Source organism: Zosterops lateralis (genome assembly GCF_965231275.1).
Source record: "Zosterops lateralis genome assembly, chromosome: 4".
NCBI classification, from domain to species: domain Eukaryota; kingdom Metazoa; phylum Chordata; class Aves; order Passeriformes; family Zosteropidae; genus Zosterops; species Zosterops lateralis.
In genome coordinates this window covers 2223072-2245564 of record NC_139765.1, presented here as the reverse complement: position 1 = coordinate 2245564, position 22493 = coordinate 2223072, and the positions used below count along the sequence as shown (strand labels likewise).

General features: G+C 46.0%; 1 protein-coding gene across 3 annotated transcripts; it reads left to right on the top strand.

The window, feature by feature from the left end:
- Window positions 1-265: 265 nt before the first annotated feature.
- LOC310908492 (aldo-keto reductase family 1 member B1-like) lies at window positions 266-22132 on the top strand. Of its 3 annotated transcripts, none has more exons than XM_083859585.1 (10): window positions 266-762; window positions 2375-2542; window positions 2850-2966; window positions 4177-4254; window positions 4801-4923; window positions 6020-6126; window positions 6214-6295; window positions 6760-6843; window positions 7568-7650; window positions 7924-8310. In XM_083859585.1, exons 2-10 carry the CDS (start codon window positions 2405-2407, stop codon window positions 7964-7966), a joined length of 855 nt encoding a protein of 284 aa, XP_083715711.1. In that variant the 5' UTR covers window positions 266-762; window positions 2375-2404; the 3' UTR covers window positions 7967-8310. The 3 variants fall into 3 exon arrangements, with proteins under 3 accessions (XP_083715711.1, XP_083715709.1, XP_083715710.1); XM_083859583.1 differs by lacking the exon at window positions 266-762 and adding an exon at window positions 901-999 and having other exon boundaries at window positions 7924-8306; XM_083859584.1 differs by lacking the exons at window positions 266-762; window positions 2375-2542; window positions 2850-2966; ... (5 more) ...; window positions 7568-7650; window positions 7924-8310 and adding exons at window positions 13544-13706; window positions 13933-14100; window positions 14503-14619; ... (5 more) ...; window positions 20672-20754; window positions 21498-22132.
- The last annotated feature ends 361 nt before the right edge of the window (window positions 22133-22493 follow it).

The following is a 22493-nucleotide window of genomic DNA, read 5'->3' as shown; positions in this document are numbered from 1 at the left end:
TATCACAGTGTCTGGTGTTCCCTCACCCCATGACAGATGCAAAAAGAATTTATCCTTTGTATGTGATTAAAAGGAAGAAGCTTTTGTTCTCTAATGAGGTGTGAATAAAACTTGTGCTTTTGGTTTGAGCATTTTGGTTATGAGAGACAGGACAATGGACCTCAGATACCTTACAGCAAATTCAAACCTTCTGCCAAACATCCTTTCTAAAAGACAGAGACATCTCTCAGTCAAGAAACCATTGGGGGAAAAAACCCAGACTGTGATGGCAGCAGGGCTCTCATGCAAACAGCTTGGCTTTAATACTGTACTCCCAATATCACAATCTTTCCATTGATTTCACTGTCCCAGAAACCAAACACCGAGTCTGAGCATGCTCAGAGCAGATTTACAGAGAAGGAATCCGAGAGGAAAAAAAAAGAAAAAGTAAAAGGCAAACACTGTGTTACATAACTATTGTGTGATGGTAACTGAAACATCACATCCTGCTGACAAAAAAACAGGAGGATTACAGAAAAAACTGTTGTTTGTCCTCAGGTATGCAGGGAAAAAAAAAAAAAAAAAAAAAAGAGAACTACAAAGCAGCTGGGCACTGCTGTGGGAAAGGCACACAGAGCAAAATGCACTATTATATTACCAACTGATGCTCACACCTGAATAAATTCTCCAAGCAAAAGCACGCAGCAAAGTTTCAACACAACATCTACCATTCTTCAGCAGCTTTCAAAAAACATTCAAAGAAGCCTCTCCCAAACACTAAAGGTAACATTCCTCTTTATAATAACTGCTTTCCTGGCCCAGCCCGGTGTCCCCCGGGGCTGTGGGGCTGTGTCTGTCCCGGGCGTGTCCCGGGACGGGGCGGGCACGGTCCTGCCGTCCTTAAAGGGCTTTGCTGGGCGGTGCCAGCGGGCAGCATTCCCGGCTGGAGCCATGGCCACCTCCGTGCAGCTCTACACCGGCGCCAGGATGCCCGCCATGGGGCTGGGCACTTGGAACGGGGTAAAACGGGGACAAAGCTCTGGGAGGGGCTGGGTGGCATCTCCTCCGGAGGGGTCTGGAGCGCTGGGGGGTGGGCAGGGAGCGGGGACAGCTGGGCTCTGTGACATGTCCCCGCCGCCATCCCTCTCGGGATGCCACCAGGGATGTCCCTCTGGGCAGCAGAGCCCTGGCGCTGCTTTGGAAGCCGCTTTCCCTACCCTGCCCTCTTGTCCCGGGGGAGAGGTGACTCTTGGGTGTCCCCAGGCTGGAAGAGGCTCTGTCCCTCCCGTCCCCGCCAGGGATGCGCGGATCCCATCCATCCATCCATCCATCCATCCATCCATCCATCCATCCCCTGCCGCGGCCCCCGGGCTCCTCTCTCTCCCTGCCCCTTCCCGTGCATTGCACTGGAGCATTTCCCTGCTGCTTCCGTGCTGAGTAATTGTCATCCTGGGCGAGGTCCAGATCATCGGCTAACTGTGGGTATGGTACGGCTTTAGAAGAGAATTCATGCGTTCCGAGCAAGTTCTGACAAAGAGGTTTGCACTGTCATTATGATGACTACAAACCCACTGATGTGCACAATGCCTAGAAACAAACATTGCTGGATGCGTGTGAACAAGATAGGATGGCTTTTATTTGTGCACAGCTCTTACACGCCCTTCCAGGGTATAAAAACACACAGAACTGCACACCTCCTGTGTCTTTGAAGGAGGCAGCTGATGTAAAGTTCAAATTACAGGTGGGAGGTGCCCCAGGATAAGCTGGGCTAGAGCACATACTGTGTATATATATATATATATATATATATATATATATATACACACACATACATATATACAGTATGTATATATATGTGTGTATATATATGTATATATGTGTATATATACACATATATACAGTATATATACATATAGTGTGTCTATATATACACACAGTATTATATATACAGTATATATACATATAGTGTGTGTATATATATATATATATATATATATATATATATATATATACACACTCCAAAGTGATGTGGATAACTGAGGTGTGTACCACTGCCCTCCCCATAGAATTAAAATTCTCCCACCTGGGCAGTTTGGCTGTTTCTCAGGCAAAGCAAGGGATGTTGAGCAAAAGGCACTGCAGAGCTCCCTGGCACAAAACTTGGCTCTCCCTGGTCCATCTCTGGCAGTGTTGGGGGCTCTGCTCTACCTGAGCCTGCTTGGGACTGGGGCTATGGATAAATGGCTTCTAACCCAGCCTGCATTTGTAAGATGAAGAGAGCTTTAAGAACATGGCACGGAAAAACTCTACTTAAAACCCCATTGTATGTGCTGCTAGATAACTAGGAAATGGTCTGTATGCTTAGATTTTTGGGATTTTAATCTTCATTTTCCAGGCTGTAGCTGGGCAAGTAAAAGCTGCAGTGATGGCTGCCATTGATGCTGGGTACAGGCTCTTGGACTGTGCCTACGCCTACCAGAATGAGGATGAGATTGGGGAAGGGATCCAGCAGAAAATCAAGGAAGGAGTTGTGAAAAGAGAAGATCTTTTTGTTGTCAGCAAGGTAAGGATCCAGGACAAAGCTTTGTGACATATGCACAGAGGGAAATTCAGAACAGTGGGGAAAGACAGTGTGCTGTAGTGTGGAGGAATTAGGAGAATAGTTCAGGCTCATACTGGTAGAAACTTCTTTTTGTCACTGTATTTTGTAGAACAGTATTTAAGATTTGTTCCATGTCCTCCATTTTCATGGGACTGTTCAAAATATGTGTTAAGCAGAAAAGGTCTCAGAAAGTGTGCTAGCCTTTTTTCCTTCTTCAGGACAGAGCTTTAACCCAGGAGGTCACAATGTGCCTTGTTTTTGTCTCCAGCTGTGGTCCACTTTTCATGAGAAGCCTCTGGTGAAGGGAGCCTGCCAGAAGACTCTTTCTGACCTGAAATTGGATTACCTGGATCTCTACCTCATGCACTGGCCTCTTGGCTTCAAGGTACAGTGACAGCAGTGCCCTTGGTGTTCTCTCCTGGGAGAGCTCCTCAGAAGTGCCAGGAGCACTTGCAGCAGCACTGCTGCTCCAGGAAGAGCTGTGCCCCCAGTGCTGCCCATCCCACTCTGCTCTGCCCCTGATCTCTGCCCCTGCACAGCGCCCTCTGCCCTGCTGATAATGGGGACACACACCCAGCACTGAGCTCAGCCCTCTGCCTGCAAGATTGACCCATGCTGCTTAACTGTGGGCTAAATCATCCTCTCCTGCTTTGAGGGAATGGAGGCTGTGCTTTGCTGCCTGACAGAAATTCTTTCCTCTGCGTGTTACAGAATCACAGAACAAGAGAATGTTTCTGTCTTCTATTTCTTTCTTTAACCACTGAGTCCTTAATTGAGCTGACCTTTGCTGTAGGAGCCTTAAAGCTGTTCCACAGACCCTGGATCTCAAAAGGTGAGACTTTCTGACATCCATGTCAGAAGTACATGAAATACATCTCATCCTTCATGTACTTCAGAGGAGCTGATGTCTCAGTCTGTGTCTAGTCTTGGCTTTTTCTTTCTGCTGCAGACAGGTTAAGACCTCCATCCTATCTGTTACTTTTGCACTTGTCAACTGTTTGTCATACTTGCAAAGCTGTCATGGTTAATTTTATGTGAACAAAGAGCTTGAGTAAAAGTGCCATAGCATAATACTCTGACATCTGCACCCTGGATGTGGAGCAATGTGGAGTTCTGTTTTTGAGTTTGTACATCTGGGGGTTGTTCTGATTTGCCACCAACTTAAACTGAGGCTCCCCTCACAGGACACCTGTGTGTGTAGGTGTAGCCACATCAGCAGATGTGGCTCAGCCTAAACCTGACTTAAATATTCCTGGGACCTTAAGAAAAAAAAAACAAAACAAAACAAAACCCAGTTCTCTCCTAAAGGAGTAATAGAGGAGTACAGGAAGCTTGCTTGTTCCACAAGTGGTGTGGCTTGTTTATCTGTATGTGTTTTAGTGAGTCACCACTTTTGATTCCAGATCATTCCTACTAGGAATGATTGCTGGCAAAATTGCCAGGAACAACATAGTATTTTCTGTACTAGTAGCTAAAAATATTCAAATATTAGTATTTTATATACTAGTAGCTAAAGCCATCGTGGTCTTCAGTTGCCCTGGTATTAATTTACCAATAAAAAGAGTGTTAAATAATTTTATTTTTTCCCCTGACAGGCAGGAGAGGAGCTGTTTCCTGCAGATGATAAAGGCATGGCTATACCCAGCAACACAGATTTTCTAGATACGTGGGAGGTAAGTTCAGCCACAGTGGGAAATCATGTTTTCTGTTACTGGCAGTCTTTTCTATGCTTGCATTGTCTTCAGCACCCACAGAGTTCTTATGTATTTATTGCACCATATACAATGAAGCTTTTCAAAACATACATGCTCAGTCAAGCTGGTAATCTTTAGTGACGCTGCAATCCAGAGTGCTTGACCATAACAGGAGCAGAACTGTCCTCACCACTGTTCAAATACACTCTGCTGAAATAAATGTGGTTGTGATCATACCCACAGCCTGCACTACAGCCCTCTAGTGGTGGCTCAAGAACACATTATTGATTATGCTCATTTGCCGTGTGAAAATAACTGAGAGTGAATTTCTGCCATGTCAAAAAAGGAGCCCTTGGGTTTGGGTGAGATGGAAGAGATGGCACAAATACACCAGTGTGCACTTCCCCCCAAGAGACAATCTTTGCAGCTCCAAGCAGTTGTCTTTCCTTGCCCATGAAGGGAAATGAAGGAATAATTCCTTCAGGGCCTGTCTTGTGGTGCTGACTGTGCTCCTGTTTCTGCTAGGCCATGGAAGAGCTGGTGGACTGTGGGCTGGTAAAAGCCATTGGAATCTCCAACTTCAACCATGAGCAGATTGAAAGGATCTTGAACAAGCCAGGACTGAAACACAAGCCTGCAAATCTCCAGGTGAGCTGCAAAGTGACTGATTTTGTGGGATTATAAAGATCCAATTTACAGTTGCAGGAGGAGATGCAAAAAGGAAAAACAAAGCAGACACAGCACAATTACACCCTGTGATTATTTCTGAGTACACATAAAGATGTTGTAGATCTGTGTCCTGATAGGGAATGAAGTTGTGGTACACAAATTACAACAAGAACTTCTTAAAATACTTGTTCTGTTATTAGTAATGGCATCAATCTGTTACTCACAGCAGATAATTGTTCACACAACATGTGTTTTTTCTCATGCAGGAATCCACAATTCAGTCACTCAGTTGGAAAGGGAGGTCAGATTTAACTTCTATACAGAAGCAGAGCATTTACTGACACACTAGTGGCTTCCTGGTATCTAGCCTGATTTATGGAAAATAAAAGAAAAAGTGGTTTTATACACACATTTAAAAAATCACCTAGTCTTTGTCTGCATACAGCAGCCACTGCCCCTTTGTATGCAGGAGCTGCAGAAGTTTATCACTTCAAGGGGCCTTGGACAGACTCACACATCTCTTAGAGTTCTGAATTCAGTACCTCTTGCATATTCACTGAGAGTACTAAGTTCTCTCAGTCTCCAGAGCCTGCCAGTCCTTCCTCTGCATGAAGTTAGAAAAAAAAAAGAGTGTGCTGAAAGGAAAAAGAAAATGCATCTTTGTCCAAAACTATAGAACATGAGAAAGGGGCACCAATTCATGAGAAAGGTGTCTAGAACAGAGCAGGTGCAGCATGTCCTTCTCATCCCACTCCACGTTATTGCTGAATATACAAGGCATTGGGGTTTTCAATATTTGCTAAGCTGCTGCTTAGAAATCTGAGAAGGACCTCAGAACCTGCCAAGAACCAGGGCCAAAGAAGCCAGAGGTGAGCCTTATGAAATGCTCTTTCCCCAGAGCAAAGACCCAGAGGTGCAAGAAATCTCAGTGTAGAAGCAGGTGCTGTAGAAAACTGTGAATGAATAATACTTTGCAAAGAGTGGCACACGAGGACAGATACCAGTGCATGAGGAGATAATCCCTGCAGTGAGTTACAGCTGTATTTTATCAATATCTGTGCCTTTTTGCTGGCAGATCGAATGCAATCCATACCTGACCCAGGAGAAGCTGGTGAACTACTGCCAATCCAAAGGGATTGCTGTGACAGCCTACAGCCCCCTGGGCTCTCCTGACAGACCATGGTAAGGTTGTTTTGCACTTTGTGAGGGAGCTGGCATGGAGCTTGGAGCACTGAGACAGATTTCTGGTGTTCTCTCTCCTCTGTGTAGGGCTAAGCCTGAGGATCCTTCCCTTCTGGATGACCCCAAGATCAAGGAAATTGCAGCCAAGCACAACAAATCCACAGCCCAGGTACTTGGATGCCAGACTGTGTTACTCCTTCCTGTAACAGGACAGCTGATGACAGTGTAGAGGACAGGCTGGCTCTTTGTTCCTGTCACCTCTGGTGAGAGGCAGCAGTGCAGGGTCTATTTCCTGTGTGGCCTGCAATGCACATTCTCAAGTGTGCTCTGTCATCATGAAACATTTCCTTGACCCATCTTCAAATGCTGGAATGTTTCTTGAGTCTTCATCTCAAGTCCTCTTGCAGAGAATGAAATCTTAAGAGAAGTCTGGGTGAGCAGAAGGCTTGACTGGCCCAAAACTGAATGGGAAAGGAAGCCTTTCATGAGGCTCCACCACTTCCCTCTCTGCTCTCCAGGCAGGGCAACCAGGGCTGCAGGGACAGGAATGATTGGAAACAGGGATAACAGCTGTTGGAACAGGCTCTGCTTCCTCCAGAGCAAGAGGAATGATTGAGTTGTCTGTTCCTGCAGGTTCTCCTTCGCTTCCAGATCCAGAGGAATGTGATTGTGATTCCCAAATCCGTCACCCCACGGCGCATCGTGGAGAACTTCCAGGTGAGGGGTCAGGAGCCATGGCTTGGCCTCCTTCTCCCTGCACAGCAAGGGAGAAGATCCTTTATCATTCTTCCCAGCTCCTGCTCAGGCAAAAACAGGCTTTTTGTTTGTTTACACACTCTCCTAAGAGTTAAACTTAAGGTTACAGTTGGAGAGCAGGAATGAACCACATCTTTTCTCAGTGTGCTGATAATTCCAGCAGTCACTTTACATGTTGTCTTGTGTTCTGCAGACTAGAGATGAATTGCCACATGGTTTTTTTCTGGCACTTGAGTGCAGCAGCACACCACAAAAGGCTTGTAGAGCAAGCAGTGTTAAGGAAACAGTTGTGGTGCTCACAAACCACGTTGCTCTGTTGTTAATTCAGTGATTTTGACTGCAACTGGTCATTGGGATTTCAAAAAGCCTAGACAGATTAAGTGAAATATGGAAATCTTGTAGATGTGCCTTCGGAATAGGACAGAGAAAGATGCATCTCTCACAAGTGGTAGATGCAAGAACCTGCCAAGTGTCCTGCAAAAGTTGGCAAATGCAATTGCAACTTTGGATTAATTTTTCTCTTCCCTCTGCCAATGCATTCTTGGTGATACAGAGAGATGCCTTTCCCATGAAACAGTCATGTCTCCTTACCCTCCCTTGCAGACTTGTTCTTTAACTTTGTGGATTTTGCTTACAGCCTCTGGTTTGGTCAAAGAGGTGATTCCTAGCTGTTTCTCTTTTTTAGGTGTTTGATTTCAAGTTGAGTAAAGAGGAGATGGAAACTATTTTCAGCTTTAACAGAAACTGGAGAGTCTATACAATGAGCATGTAAGTGGTAGCACTCAGGATTTTTCTCCAAACCCATAAGTTATAAATACTATATACACAGAGGTTTTACATCTGAATACTGCCTAGAATGCCAAGAGCCTGAATGATGAGTATTTGGGTTGTTCAATTGTACAAAAAATACACACTGTGGAGAAAAACATCTGGAACGAGCCTATCCTTCAATTGCAGAGTTCAGATCCAACCTTAGTGGCTTCTTTAAGCAAAACTAGAAAGGAAAATTATGACTAAAATGACATCTTTTATTCCCTGCAGGGGCAAAACTCACAAGGACTACCCATTCAATGCAGAATACTGAAGATGCTCATATCCTGCCCCCCTTCAGAGCTTGGTCTGATATTCTTCCTATCAATTTATCTGACTTTCTTATTGCATTTCTCCTCCTGCAGCCAGTGAAGTCACAGCATATGTATTCAGGGATCACCTTTTGTTTACTCTTTCTGAAAGATACAATAAAATTGTTCCAAAAGAATAAAATGGGCGGGCTGTAATAATTTTCTATCAAAATGTGGATTGAGTAATCCACATTTAGCAAGGGAGAGACTTTGAACTACGCATTCACATTTTTAATTTATCTTGCTTCAACACAATAGGCTGAGGAGGATAATTGGCAGTTATGAGAGAAAAATCTAGGAAATGAGAACTAAAGGACAGCAGTTCTATCACTCCAATAGTAACTGAGAAAGGAGTTTTACATACTCAAGAAAAACTTTACCTTAGAGGGAAAAAAGTAATAAAACAATTCCACAAGCAGAACGCACAGAGGTGTGTGGTCGGCAGTATTTCCAACCAGGTTTTCTCCTGACTGTGTGGCTTTTCCCGGGGACAGGGCAGGTTTCCCATTCCCCTGCGGGCAGCAGAGGGCGGCCATCCCTCAGGCACCCGCTGTCCCCTCCCCGGCAGTGGCACAGGGCCAGCACCTCCTGTGGCCCCGTCAGCCTCGGGGACAAACTTTCCTGGCTGTACCTGATGTGTCTCAAGCTCCATCCACCTCCCCTTTAGCCCAGCCACCCATCTGTCTCTGCCCTTGGCCCCACAGCCCCAGGGGAGGTTGGGAGGTGTTTGTTTTTGGGGCTGGGTCACCTTCTGCTGCCAACGCCTTTGGGCAGGTGACCAAACACAATCCTCAAGCGGCACGTTGGGTTTTCAAGGCAAAAAGAGCAAAAAGGTTTGTTCAAGAAAACGAGCACCTTGTGGACTTCTTTCCAAAATTTCCACTTTTAATTAATGAAAATGTAATGCAAGAGTGTTTGCTTTGCAGCAACCCATAAAAGCTTCTGTAATCCCCAGGCTGAGGTGAGGCTTAGCTCTGCTGAGATCAAATACACATTTTTATTGAACAATAAAGGTATAATGTTACTGTGATGCAAAAGGTTGGAGCACTGTCTTTTTAGTGAATACTTTCTGCAGCACAGGTTACCCAATGGCCAAAGAGCTTTCAGGTGTTTCCTTGTTCAATGTAACTCATCCACCAGCTGCAGACCCTTTGGAATTAAGTCCTTTCAGCATGGATCTCCTTCAAAAAGTGCACCAGAAGTATTCCTGAGTCACAGTACTGTGAGCTTAAATTCTGGCATGGGACAGGCTGTTTCTATCTGTTTCAGTGGTCCCCACACAGGTCATCACTTCCATCCCCTCATGCCAGCTGCAATTTATGTTCTTTACATTCCACCCTGCATTTTATTGAAAGATGTATTTGTTTCAGCCTTATTCAAACTCCATTTTTTCACACAATCACCATCTTATTGCATATTCCTTACAAACTCCACCCCTTGCCCCTGCAGACCAGTGTAGTTAACACCTCACCAGTGCAAACTTAAGACACATATCCCAAACTCACCCCTTCTCCCACAGACAAAATTATCAGGATCAACACTGCAACAGCCAACATATTTTCCAACTGCCTCTAAAACGCTTTCCAAGCTGAGCTGCCAGCACTATCCTTGGTCATGCCACTAATCTGCCCATCTTCTGGCATGCACCATCCAGTACAACGTGTGTAGGTTATTCCTTGATGTCCCAAAAGCTTATCGAGTGATACCAGCAGTAACTGTGCTCAGACCTTGGTGTTTTCAGGCAACAGCATCAGTGATCACCATTTTTTCAGGGTCCCTTTCCCTCTTGCCTGTTAACACAACCCAGCAGCCCAAGCAACTGCAGGGCAGCCTTGTCTGGGGGATCAGCAGGATCAGATGATTTGATGATTTCTCCCCACAGCCCTTCACTGGTGGGTCCTAAAGCTTTCCCCCCTTGGGAAGGGCAGTGCCTGCTAGGAGCAGAGAGCCCAAACTTCCCTGAACTCTGCTCTTACAATGCAAAAACCTGTATAATTTGTTTCAGTCTCCCAGCACTGACACAGCCACTGCAGGGACATTTGCTGCAAGTGTTCAATATTTCTGCAATTTCATTCTGAGCAAAGGACTGTGAGCAGAGCACTCACATTCTGGGGAGCAGCACTCCCACCTCCACAGCCCTACCTAACCTTGCAGCTCAGGCTGCCTGAAGAGGCTTTGTTTGCACTTTGCCAGCAGCTTTCAGAAAACATCTGTTTCTCTATTATAAGTCATCTTCTAGCAGTGGTCTGCCCAGACATCTCCTCTCTTCAGGCAATTGCACACTGTGTGTTCTCCCCCCTGGGCATGCACTGGCTGCTCCACTTCCACCGCTCTGTGTTCCCAGGGCCAGGATCATTGCTCCTTCCAGAGCTCTTCTCACTATTCCACTTCTGGGCTGTGACTCAGGAAACTGAGGAGACTGAAAAGGACACAGAAAAAAAAAAAAAAAAAAAAAAAAAGAGTAAATGCCTTTTTTCCCCTTCCCCAGCCTCTGTCTAAGCCAAACACCAATCTGCTCCCTGTCCTCCTCTCCACTCCCCCTGTGTCACCACAGATTAGATCCAGGCCATCCCTGGAACCAAGGGTGGCTCAGAAAGTGATGCTGGGTGCCTGATGCTTCCTTTCACCACTCAGTCCTGCTTACTGTGTCCTGGAGCTCCTGGGTGGGCAGTCTGCTGTCCCCAGGGCTGCCACTGTCCCCAGGGCTGCCTTTGTCCTGCCCAACCCACAGAACCCCCTTTCAGAATGAAGTTCTGTCCTCCTTCTCAGCAGCCAGGGGAACTGTGGAGGGCACAAAGGTGCTTCCCATCTGCAAAACTCAGAATCAGTCCTAAGCAGCCTGGAGCATTTCATGGTTTCCCCTTGCCCAGGCTTCCCCTGCTGCACCAAACCTGCCCTTCCCACAGAATAATCACCACGGAGAGATAGTGGGATCATTTCCTCATCCTTGGCTGTGCCTGGGGCTTGTTATTTCAGCAGGTGCAATTAAAGGTCAAAAGCATGAGGACAAAAAGCATCAGCAGCTCTGAGAATATGGGAGATCCACCAAGATACTCTCCTGATTTGTGCTCAGAGTGACAAAGAGGCCAAGGTCTTCTACAGCCAAGCCCCTCAGATCTGTCTCCTGCCATCCTGAGGTTGAACTCAGCCCAGATAAATCTCCCCTCCAAGTGAAGCAGAAATTCCTGCTGTGCTTCCCAGAGATTCAAGCTTGAAACCTGCATGCCCTCACCTCCAAACCCTGGTTTAAGCTACACCTGTGTCTGTCAGTACCTCTGAAGCTGCAGACCCCTGCAGCTCTTCCCTTCAGCTGTAGAGTTTATCACACTGTCACCTCCTAACTTTGCCTCCACGTTTATTCAACAGGGCACTGGGTCTCTGTTTAACACTGTCCATAAGGACATACCCACTTCTGTTGTTTTTGGGCCCTGTTCTCAGATTCCAAACACGGCTGGTCACCCAAGTCACAACTTGTGGTGAAATTACAGTCACGAAATGCAAAACCAGCAAAACAAACTTGAAAACTCATGATATTACGCCTCCTATTTTTTTTTTTCAAGTTAAAAAAAAAAAGGAGGCAGACCCTCTTCCCCCTCACAGTTCCTCATTGTGAGTGCTCTCTGTGAAGAGATGACCATGTCACCAAGGACACAGGGCACAAGATTGAGCAGGCTGGCTGTCACAGGGTGACACGTGCAGCCCTTCTTCCTTCCCCAAGGTCCCCACCAGACCTTCAGGAGAGGAAAATAGTGGAAAGCTGAGTGGCCTTACAGCTCTGAGGGGAAAGGCTCCAACTCACAAGAGCCTTTGCAACAGCAAAATACAGAATTTCTGCCTTGTGGAGGCATCTCTCTGACTTGAAACCACGAAGGAAAAGTCAACCCAAGTGATAGGAGATAAGCACCAAGTTGTGTAAAGGTTTTGTGATCCAAGTGAAAAGCACACTGCATCCTGCCAGGGATGCCTGATGGTGCTGATACAGAACAGGAGGAACATTAAGGAGGTAAAAACCAATTACCTTGCCGTCCTTAGCTAAATGAAGCAAAAAATATGAAGCTGCAGAGGGCAGGGAGAGGCACCCAGAGCAAACACTCGCCCCTGAAGAAACTCCACATGTGAATAAGCAGCAAAGCCTCCAGGGCACGTCTGGGTTTTTCCATTGCGCCGTGACGTCCTCAGCAGAACAGCAAAGGCTTGTCTGCAAAAAGCATCAAAGCCAGTTCCTGATGTGAGACTGCTGGCCACCACCGTGCCTGATCACAATCGTGCATTTTATTCTGCAATGTCCTCAGCGCTTCCCTAAAGACAGGGGGGACAACATGATCATTATGCCACTCATTAAAAAATCACTGTTCCTGAGACTGTCAAAATACTTTCCAAAAAAACCCCTAAACAAACAAACAAAAAAAGCAAATCCTCTTCTAAAATTCAAAATAAAGCTGGAGGGGGTTTATTTTAGATTTTCCCTATCCTGAATTACTCCTAAAAGCCACAGCTCACAGTGGAAGCTGCATTTATCCCACCTGGCACAGGGAACACCTTCCCCTGGCCCTCTCAACCCAGGCACGCCGGTGATTCTGCTGCTGTGCCCTTGTACCAGCACAAAGAGCCACAAAACTCTGGCAAAGGGGGACTCAGCCCTCACTGAGCCCCTGTGGTGGGCTCAGTCCTTCCTGAGGCACAGAACAGCTCTGGGGGGATGAGGCTCCAGGGGGATGAGGCTCCAGGGGCATGAGGCTCCAGGGGGATGAGGCTCCAGGGGGATGGGGCTCCAGGGGGATGGGGCTCAGGGGGATGAGGCTCAGGGGGATGAGGCTCAGGGGGATGAGGCTCCAGGGGCATGAGGCTCCAGGGGGATGAGGCTCCAGGGGGATGGGGCTCAGGGGGATGAGGCTCAGGGGGATGAGGCTCCAGGGGGATGGGGCTCAGGGGGATGAGGCTCAGGGGGATGAGGCTCCAGGGAGATGAGGCTCCAGGGGGATGAGGCTCAGGGGGATGAGGCTCAGGGGGATGAGGCTCAGGGGGATGAGGCTCCAGGGGGATGAAGCTCAGGGGGATGAGGCTCCAGGGGGATGAGGCTCCAGGGGGATGAGGCTCCAGGGGACGAGTCTCCATGGGGTTGGGGCTGCAGGGGAATGAGGCTACTGGGGGATGAGGCTCAGGGGGATGAAACTACAGGGGATGAGGCTACAGGGGGGATGAGGCTCCAGGGGGATGAGGCTCCAGGGGGATGGGGCTCAGGGGGATGAGGCTCCAGGGAACGAGTCTCCATGGGGTTGGGGCTACAGGGGGATGAGGCTACAGAGGATGAGGATACAGGGGGATGAGGCTCCAGGGGGGATGAGGCTCCAGGGGGGATGAGGCTCAGGGGGATGAGGCTCCAGGGGGATGAGGCTGAGGGGACCGAGGGGCTGAGGGGACTGAGGGGCTGCAGGCAGGTCCGTGTGCGGTGAGCAGAGCCTGGGGACTCAGAGCCGATCCCTCAGCCCGGCTCCTCAGCCCCGGCCGCGGCCCCGGCCTGGCGCCGCCCCGGTTCCCTCAGGCCGCCTCGGGCGGGGCGGGCCCGGCCCCGCTCCGCTCGCTATTAAAGCCGCGGGATTCGGCCTCCGCTGTGCTATTGCTGCTGGTTTTGTGACCATGGCGAACTACGTGCAGCTCAACACCGGCGCCAAGATGCCCATCGTGGGGCTGGGAACGTGGAAGGTACCGGGCCGGGCTCTCTGAGGGCTGTGAGGGCGATGGGGAAGGCGGAGCGCGGCCCGGGCCTTGCAGCGCTGCCCACACACGGCCAGGCCGCCGCCGCGATTTCTCTTTATTTTCCTTATAATTCGCTCTGAATGCGGTGTTTTTCTTAGCGTTATCTTGCCGCGGGGAAAGTCTTAGAGCTGTGTTGGTGAGAGGGGTGTTTTTTTGGCGTCGCTTTTTGCAGTCGGAGCCGGGTAAAGTGACGGCGGCGGTGAAGGCTGCCATCGATGCCGGGTACCGCCACTTCGACTGCGCCTACGTGTACCAGAACGAGAATGAGGTGGGAGAAGGGATCCAGCAAAAAATCAAGGAAGGTGTTGTCAAGCGAGAGGATCTCTTTGTCGTCAGTAAGGTACGGGTCTGGCAATATGGGATATATCCTTTTTGTTTTAAAGTAACCCCCCTAGTTCTTTACTTAGCTACTCTGTGCAGTGTGGAACAATTCAGAACATCACTTAAACCATTCCTGAGGCTCCTGCTTTGCCTCATCCTACCTTGAGAATTATGCAGGGTCCACAGCACAAATTTAGGTGATGCTGTCAACTTAATAAGTGAAATTTCTGCTGTCTGCCACTGCACACACTACTCACTATTCCAGTCCTGCTCACAGGACAAGCCCTGCTCAAATGTAGGATGTCCTGGTTTCACATCACTCTCCCAAGGGGACACAGGCACCCTGCTGAACAGTACAGAAGAGTTCCAGGAGCTTTAACCCAAGAGGTCACAATGTGCTTTGGCTTTTTTTGTCCCCCAGCTGTGGTGCACGTTTCATGACAAGCCTCTGGTGAAGGGAGCCTGCCAGAAGACTCTTGCTGCCCTGAAACTGGATTACCTGGATCTGTACCTCATCCACTGGCCTCTTGGCTTCAAGGTACAGTAAACAGCAGTGCCCTTGGCTTTGTCTGTGAGTTATGAAGAGTTATGTGGCTTTATAGCCCAGTAATTTCACCCATTGCACAGCTCATCCCATGTGTATTGTGTAACAGCACTGCTCTGGGGCTCAGCTTTGCTGTGGCCTCGTGAGCCAGGCTGATTTTTGCCTCTGAGATCTCTGCTTGCATTGCATGGCATCTGCTGCCCTTTTGGTCATGGAGGAGGCAGACCTTGAACTCTAGGGATGGGTTTCCCTGCTGGAAGGAGAAGTTGTATCTCTTTCCTTTTGATTATTGCTTGTGTTGCCTTCTACAAATCCAAATTATGCTCAGTGTTGTTACTTCTTTGTGGGAAGAGGGCAATGCTTTGCTGTCTGACGGAAGTTCTATTCTCTGCATATTACAGAATCACAGAATAAGAGATTGCTTGTCTTTCATTTCTGTCTTTAATCACTGAGTCCTTAAATACAATCCAGCTTGAACTGACCTTTGCCATAGGAGCTTTAGCATTCCTATAGTGCTCTAGAGTTAAACTTTTTAGTTCTTAACTCTTCTACTGACTGCATGCAAAGGAACTGATGTCTCAGTTTGAATATATCCAAGCTTTAGGCTTTCAGTGACAGCTCAATCAAATTTTTCTCTCTACCTCTTGCTACCAAGATGAACTGTTCCTTATAACATCTGTATTTTTAAAATTAGTTTTACATGAACAGAACTATCAAAGTGAAAATGTGTTGTGGTGTAAATCATGAATGAATAGAAAATAACTGGTTTTGAATGAAGTTGGTACCTGGCAGATAGTCCTAACTGGGACACAGGGTGTTCTAACCTCCCCTGTGCCAGCAGCTTAAACAACGAGACTCCCCATGAAACACCTCTCAGGAAATCTGCTCCAGTATAAAGTGAACATATTCCAAATCCTCATTATGCATGTCACTAAAACACTTCATTGTGAGCAGGTAACAACTGTGTATTTTTTATAAACTGGATATAATTCTACTTTCTGTCTTACAAGTGGAGGCTTAAATTTCACCATATGGATTTTGATGAGCCAGGGGACACAGTGCCCAGCAGAAATATTTGTCCTTACTGGGTTGTCTGTAGGCAAAAACAAACAAACAAACAAACCCATAATACCATGTGAAAACAAAAGACTGAAGACTATAGATAGTGAGTATTAGTGGATAATACATGTGTAGATAATTAGTATAATAATAAGGATTAGTTTGTCCTGTAATAAGAGTTTATAGAATGATAGTTTTCAGCTGGTGTTAACCCAACCTCCCAATAATGTGTGTTTCAAGCAATTTCTCTCTCCCTGACAGGCAGGAGAGGACCTGTTCCCTGTAGATGACAAAGGAGTTGCTATCCCCAGCAACACTGATATTCTACAGACATGGGAGGTGAGTTCAGCCACAGCAGGAGAAGGTTTGGACTGATGAAGGTAATGAGACCACCAGAGACACTCTCACAGAATTACTTGGAAGGACTCACTGGCACAATAGCAAATTGTTGTGTATCAATTAATAATTTTCCATTGCTGTGAATTTCCATAATCTCGAAGAATGAATCCTTCAAACATGGGAGGCATGGCACAGATACACACCAGTGCTCTGAGGTTTTTTTACCTCAAACTTGAGCTCTGAAAATCTAAACACTTATTTTAGGTTTCTTATGAAGGAAACAAGGCATGTCTTCTTCAGGCCCTGCCTTGTTATATATAGATGTTATATGCATATATGTAGATGGTTTATATATATATATATACGTATATAAGTAACAAGTTATATGTAGAGAGATACAAAGATAGAGATACAGATATATATATATATATATATTAGATGCTGACTTTGTGCTTCTTTCTGCCAGGCCATGGAAGAGCTGGTGGATGCTGGGCTGGTAAAAGCCATTGGAATCTCCAACTTCAACCATGAGCAGATTGAAAGGATCTTGAACAAGCCAGGGCTGAAATACAAACCTGCAACTAATCAGGTGAGCTGCAAAGTGGAAGAGGCAAATGTTTTGTGGTGTTCTTTTTTGTTGCTGATGGATGAGGGAATTGATCAGGAACATGTTTTATGGAGTCAAGACTTAGTGAGGGTTAGGAGGAAATGGAGTTGCAGGGCAGGTGATAGAGTAGAAGTTGTACAGTTTCTCTGCTGAATTGATGGCAGTCTGTCAATGTTTTCTGCTACTGAGGGGAGCTGGGAAGAGGAAAACTCACACAGTGTTATAAAGGTGGTCTGGTGAGGATGAGTAGAGGGAAATGATCACTTCTCACAATTTACTGCCTGTGTTCCTGCTGCCAGGGCTCACTGCTGGCTCATGTCCTGCTCAGTCTGTTAGGACCTCCCAGGTCCTTTCCAAGTAAAGCTGTTTTACAGGTAGTCAGGTTCCAGCCTGTGCCATTGCCAGGGGCTTTTCCTTCCCAGGTGCATGGCTTTGTGTGCAGCCTGGTTAAATTCCTTCAGTTTTTTGTTTGCCTGTTGTTTCTGCCTGAATGGATCCCCTTGAAGTGTCTGTCCTGCTCATGAGTGTGTTGGCTGGTTTTTCCCCAGTTTGACATCACCTTCAGGATTGAAATTATTATAGACTGGCACAGTTGCTGAAGAGGACGAGTCACAGGATATACCCTTGTGGGGTTTGTCTAGGCCTGACCTTGGCTCTTATGGTATTTGAAGGACTCCAGTCAATTATTGATACTGGATTAGTAAAACTGGGTCATTTATTGTGGCAATTGGGCATTATCAGCCTCAAAGCACTTGCAGAAAACTTAGTGTAGGTTTTATACCTTTCACACCTTTTATGATAATTGCCACTGTATGATAATTACCCTGATCTCTGGCACAGGGGTCACTGACCTTGGACCTCTGACACTTGTAAATGCTCCGAAACTCTGAATTATTATTGATTATAATCAAATTTAGCACAAAGAATTGGGTCTTTAGTCCCTGTCCTTCACAAACTACTGCTTCTGAAGAAATGCTTGCAAGCCTGAAAGCTGCTTGATACTAACACTTATCAGTGAGAGTGCTTCTTGAAAACACTTTCTCTGTGCAGATATTTCACATGTAATCCACTGTCTCTCTTTCTTGTCATTCCCATTCTTTATTAAAATGCAGCCAGGATTGTGTGTTTGTTTCAATCGTAGTGAGAAATTAATTCGGCAATGTAGTAATTACATAATAATGATGCTAGTGCTTAATTTAATTTTTCAGTGAGGATGACTGTGCCTTGCTTATGTTGCACAAATTCTACCTCTCAAATAGCTGAGAAAACTAGATGTTCTATTATTCTCCAAGAGCTGTCTTTCTGCAACTGCTCAAACAAAACAAATATGTGTAATATGTCCTAAAAATGGAGCTCTCTGTTCTGTTTAATATTCCAAGATGTCTCAGAGGGGAAACAGGCATGCAGGCCTCTGATAACAGCAGGCAGCAAGAACCATAAATAAAGTGCTCCAGGCTGTAAACTGATCCCGTGTTTTGCAGCACTGCCTTGCTCCACCTGCCAGCAGCACAAGTTTCCAGGGACTGCCCTCAGAGTGCAGCTGCAGGAGGCTCAAATGGCAGCTCAGCCCAAAAGGGTTTCTTGCTGAAAGGAAAATAGTGCTCCCTGGTGTGTGACTATCCTGAAAGTCCCTCTATGCAAAGTATCAAATAGTCCTGCTCATTCACTGCCTCCTGGCACGTGAACAGCTCCTGTTCCTTACTCCATATCTCTGCATTTCCCTGCCAGAGCACAGATCCACTGTTAAGGAGTCTGTTGTTAACTGTTAAGTTCCATTATGCAACTACTCTTATGGAAGTTCATGCTGAGTGCACGTGTGTTTGTAATGGGCACTGGGCTGAAGGTCTGAAATCTGCAGCAGGCAATCATTCTAAACTTTTTCGGATTGGAGGTGTTTAGTGTGAGCGTTGTGACACAAAGCAAATAAAGGCTGTGATCAATGCTGACCCTGAGGTTAATTGGGTAGCTGTAAAAAAATATTATGGCATGTTTAATTAGGGGTGAAAAGAGAACTTTGTGCTTTTCTGGTTCTGAAATCCTCTTGCTATGATTTTACAGCTCTCCTGGGTGTGCATTTTACTGTCCCATTGAAGCAATCATGTAGCTTTTCACCCATATGCTGGAGATGATCTGCAAAGTTTTCAGGAGTTTTGTCACAGTCTTTGGACCCCTCACTGCAAGGAGAGCTACTGTAAAGAGTAGAAAGGGAGTGGGGGCATAGAGAAAATAAAGACTGCATAATATTGCTTAGAGGCTACTGAGTTAGCACAAAAATCAGCCTTTGATTAAAAAGCAATCCCTGGAACATGTTAAAGCAGTTAAGTCACTGTCAGTCTCTATACTTTTATGTTGGCAGGTGGAGTGTCATCCATACCTTACCCAGGAGAAGCTGATCAAGTACTGCCAATCCAAAGGGATTTCTGTGACAGCCTACAGCCCCCTGGGCTCTCCTGACAGACCATGGTGAGATTGCTTTGCCAGGGAGCTGCTGTGGATTATTCTGGAAGCACTGAGACTACATGTGCAGCATTAATTTCTCATCCTGATACAGATCTTTACTAGACTGGACCTGTGGAGGTTTCTTGCCACTGACTTGTTTTCTCTGTGTAGGGCTAAGCCTGAGGATCCTTCCCTTCTGGATGACCCCAAGATCAAAGAGATTGCAGCCAAGCACAACAAAACCACAGCACAGGTGGGTAGGTGGCAGAGTACCCCTTCCTGTAGGACAGCTGATGACAATGTAGAGGACAGGCTGGCTCTTCATTCCTGTCACCTGTGGTGTTGGTTAGCAATGCAGGTTTGTTCCTTATGTGCCCTTCTGTGTTTGCAAGGGTGCTCTGATCATCACCAGAATCATTTTCTTGACCCATCTTCAGATGCTGCCAGGTTTGTCTTCCCATCTCAAGTGCTGTGGCAAAGAAGGGAATGTTTGAATAGCCTACTCAAAATCTGGGTGAGCAGGAAAGGAATTGGGTGTCACTAAATTTCAGGAGAAAGGAAGCCTTGTGGGATTCCACCACTCCTCCACGTGCCCTTCATGAAGTGCTCTTTAGAATTCAGGTATCATTTGAAGAGCAGCTCCAAAAATGGGTTAATTCTGCTGAATTGTAGCTGCTAAACAGGCCCTGTTTGCCATGGAGCAAGAGCCATCCCCTCTCTGATGCAGTGATGTGCCTCTTGCAGGTTCTCATTCGCTTCCACATCCAGAGGAATGTGATTGTCATTCCCAAATCCGTCACCCCGAAGCGCATCGTGGAGAACTTCCAGGTGAGTCTTCAGGAGTGTCCAGGCATGGCTTGGCTTCTCCCTGCACAGCAGGCAGTGATCCTTTTCCACCCTTCCCAGGTGCTCTTCTGGCAAGAGGACTGAGCTTTTTCTCCATGTGTTTAACCACAGTCTCCTGAGGGCTGAATTTAAGATCACAGTGGGAGAGCAGGAGTGACCAAAGCTTTGGGAAACACCATATCCTGATAATCTGAGCAGTCACATTGTGATTCTTCCTGCTCTGTGTCTTGTGAATGAATCATTTGACAGCTTATTTGGGGCCTGAGTGCAGTAGCACACCCCAAAAGACCTCTGTAAAGCAAGCACTTTTAAGGAAATAGTCCTGGTGTCCACAAACCACGTTGCTGCTCTTGATTCAGTGGTCCTGGACTGGACCCAGTATTGGATTTTGCTTCCAAATCCTCAGTGGCTTTAGGCAGAATATGGAGGTGTTGCAGCTGCTACTTGGGCACAGCACAGAAAGATCCTTCTCAAATGGAAGGTGGAGCTACACAGTGCTCCCCAAACTTCTTAAAACAGCTGGCATGTGTGACTGCAACTTGAGATTCTGAAATTCCTGCCTCTCCCACTCCAGCTAGAGGCTCAGAAATCCAGAGAGTCCTGTCTTTGTCCTTTCTCTTCATGAAGCAGTCACTTCCAACAAGCACCCTACACTGTGGACTTGTTCTTTAATTCTGTGATTTTGTTCTTAATTTTTTTTTTCTTACAAGCACTGATTTGTTCAAAGAGGTGTTTTCTGGCTTTTTCTCCTGTTAGGTGTTTGACTTTGAATTGACTAAAGAGGAGATGGCAACTATTCTCAGCTTTAATAGAAACTGGAGAGCCTGTGAAATGATGATGTAAGTGGCACTTTCTTTTGTTTAAGCTATTAAGCTATCACACAGTTCAGTAAATGAAGTTGCAGATTATAGTCTTGACGGAAATTCAGGGTATGCAAACTCAGTTTTCAAAGGGGCCATGTTCAAAATAACTTCCCAGAGTAAGATTTTTCAAATGTTCATTTTATGAACTAAAACATGATGAGCATTGAGCAAAGTTCAGTTCAGTTCAACCAGGAACTCAGGAAATTCTTTAGAGCTGGAAGTGCAACAGGAGGCTTCTTATTCATAATCTTTTTTTTGTCCATATTGGAGGAGTGAGCATGATCCAGACTTAAAATCTTCATTAGTTTTGCTTGTGGTGTTTTGTCTTTCTTCCATGTCATTCTTTAAGTACATTACAAAATCAGTGTGTTCTTCAGGAGTTGTTGGTCTTCCTATATTCAAAACACAGCAAGAGGATTTGCAACTTGGAAGCACAGATCCAGAGATGAAATCCTTTTTGGAAGGCTGCAAGAAAGTTCTTCCTGTCAGTAAATAGCAAAACTTTGATTTAGTTGTCTGCAAAGCACCTCTAGGTCCCATCACCCAAACAGCAGAAGGCACTCAGAATCTTCTTGTTCAGAAAAGCAGCATTTCACCAAGGAAAAGAAAAACAGGCTTTGCTTTTAGACACTTAATCTCTTCCCTTGGTGGTTCTCTGAAGTGGTTACAGCTGCATACAATGGGACCTGAGATAATCTTTGCTTTTTGGTTTCCTCCAGGTGCAAAACTCACAAGGGCTACCCTTTCAATGCAGAATACTGAAGATGGTTTCCTGCCTTTCTCCAGGCTTCCCAGCTCTGCTTCTGCTGTTGCCTCTGAGTTGTCTGTGTAGCTTTTTCACTGCATCAGACACCCCTCCACGCCCCCATTTTTATTTTTTTTCCCCCACAAAGATGCAGTATATGTACTCTGTGCCTTTGTGCTGTTTTCTTTTTTTGGAAGAAGGAAATGCTGGAATGGTTGTGAAGAGCACACTGTGTGGACTGGTAGATTTTTCTTTTTTCTGGAATTGGTAAGCAGAAAGCATTGAGCAAGTGTGAGCAAGCAGTCACTTTGATTTTGGAATAATACTGTGATTTGGAGCTGGTGACTATTGTTGTCTGGAAGGACCAGGATATTGGCAGATGTTGCATAATGAGGTCTGCTTTATTTTATTTTTTTCTGATTATTTTTGAGGTTGATTTTGTTTCTTTTTAACACTCCACACCTTCTTTTTCCCTCTAATTGGAAGTACAAGTTGATTTCTAAGTTATTTCTACATGGGTAGCTCTTTGAAAAAAAAAAGTGTATAGATCTTGGTTTCTTGATGATATAAAAGCTGTTTTGCTTATAATAAAATAGTTTCATTACTGTGTGTAACGAGATGGTTATTTCAGCAGTGCTCTAATGGAGCAGCTGTATAATACCAGCTGCCTCTAGAGATTACACAAAAGCAAGGAAAATTACCATCCCCCACAAAATCATCTGTTGATGTTGACTTCTTTCTTGCATGTGCTCTGGGAGCTGCCTGCTGTTCTCATGGCTGAACTTGTGAGTCTGTTTGTGCCTCTCTTTAAATAGAACTGTTTTGGTTCTGGCCACCAACACAGTCATGTTTAGTTCAGTTTTTGTTTTATTGAGGTGGTGGTAGAGTTTTGCTGGTAGAAAACTTCTTCCACTGAGGACTTGAAGCCTGCACAGCATCCTGCGGGATTGCTTTAATAAGCAGTAGAAAA

Bases quoted from the DNA above. Each gene is read 5' to 3' on its own strand.
- LOC310908492 (XM_083859583.1), top strand. From the start codon at position 931: ATGGCCACCTCCGTGCAGCTCTACACCGGCGCCAGGATGCCCGCCATG. The intron at 4,255-4,800 runs GTAAGTTCAGCC...TGTTTCTGCTAG, and splicing joins ATTTTCTAGATACGTGGGAG to GCCATGGAAGAGCTGGTGGA. The intron at 6,844-7,567 runs GTGAGGGGTCAG...TCTCTTTTTTAG, and splicing joins GCATCGTGGAGAACTTCCAG to GTGTTTGATTTCAAGTTGAG.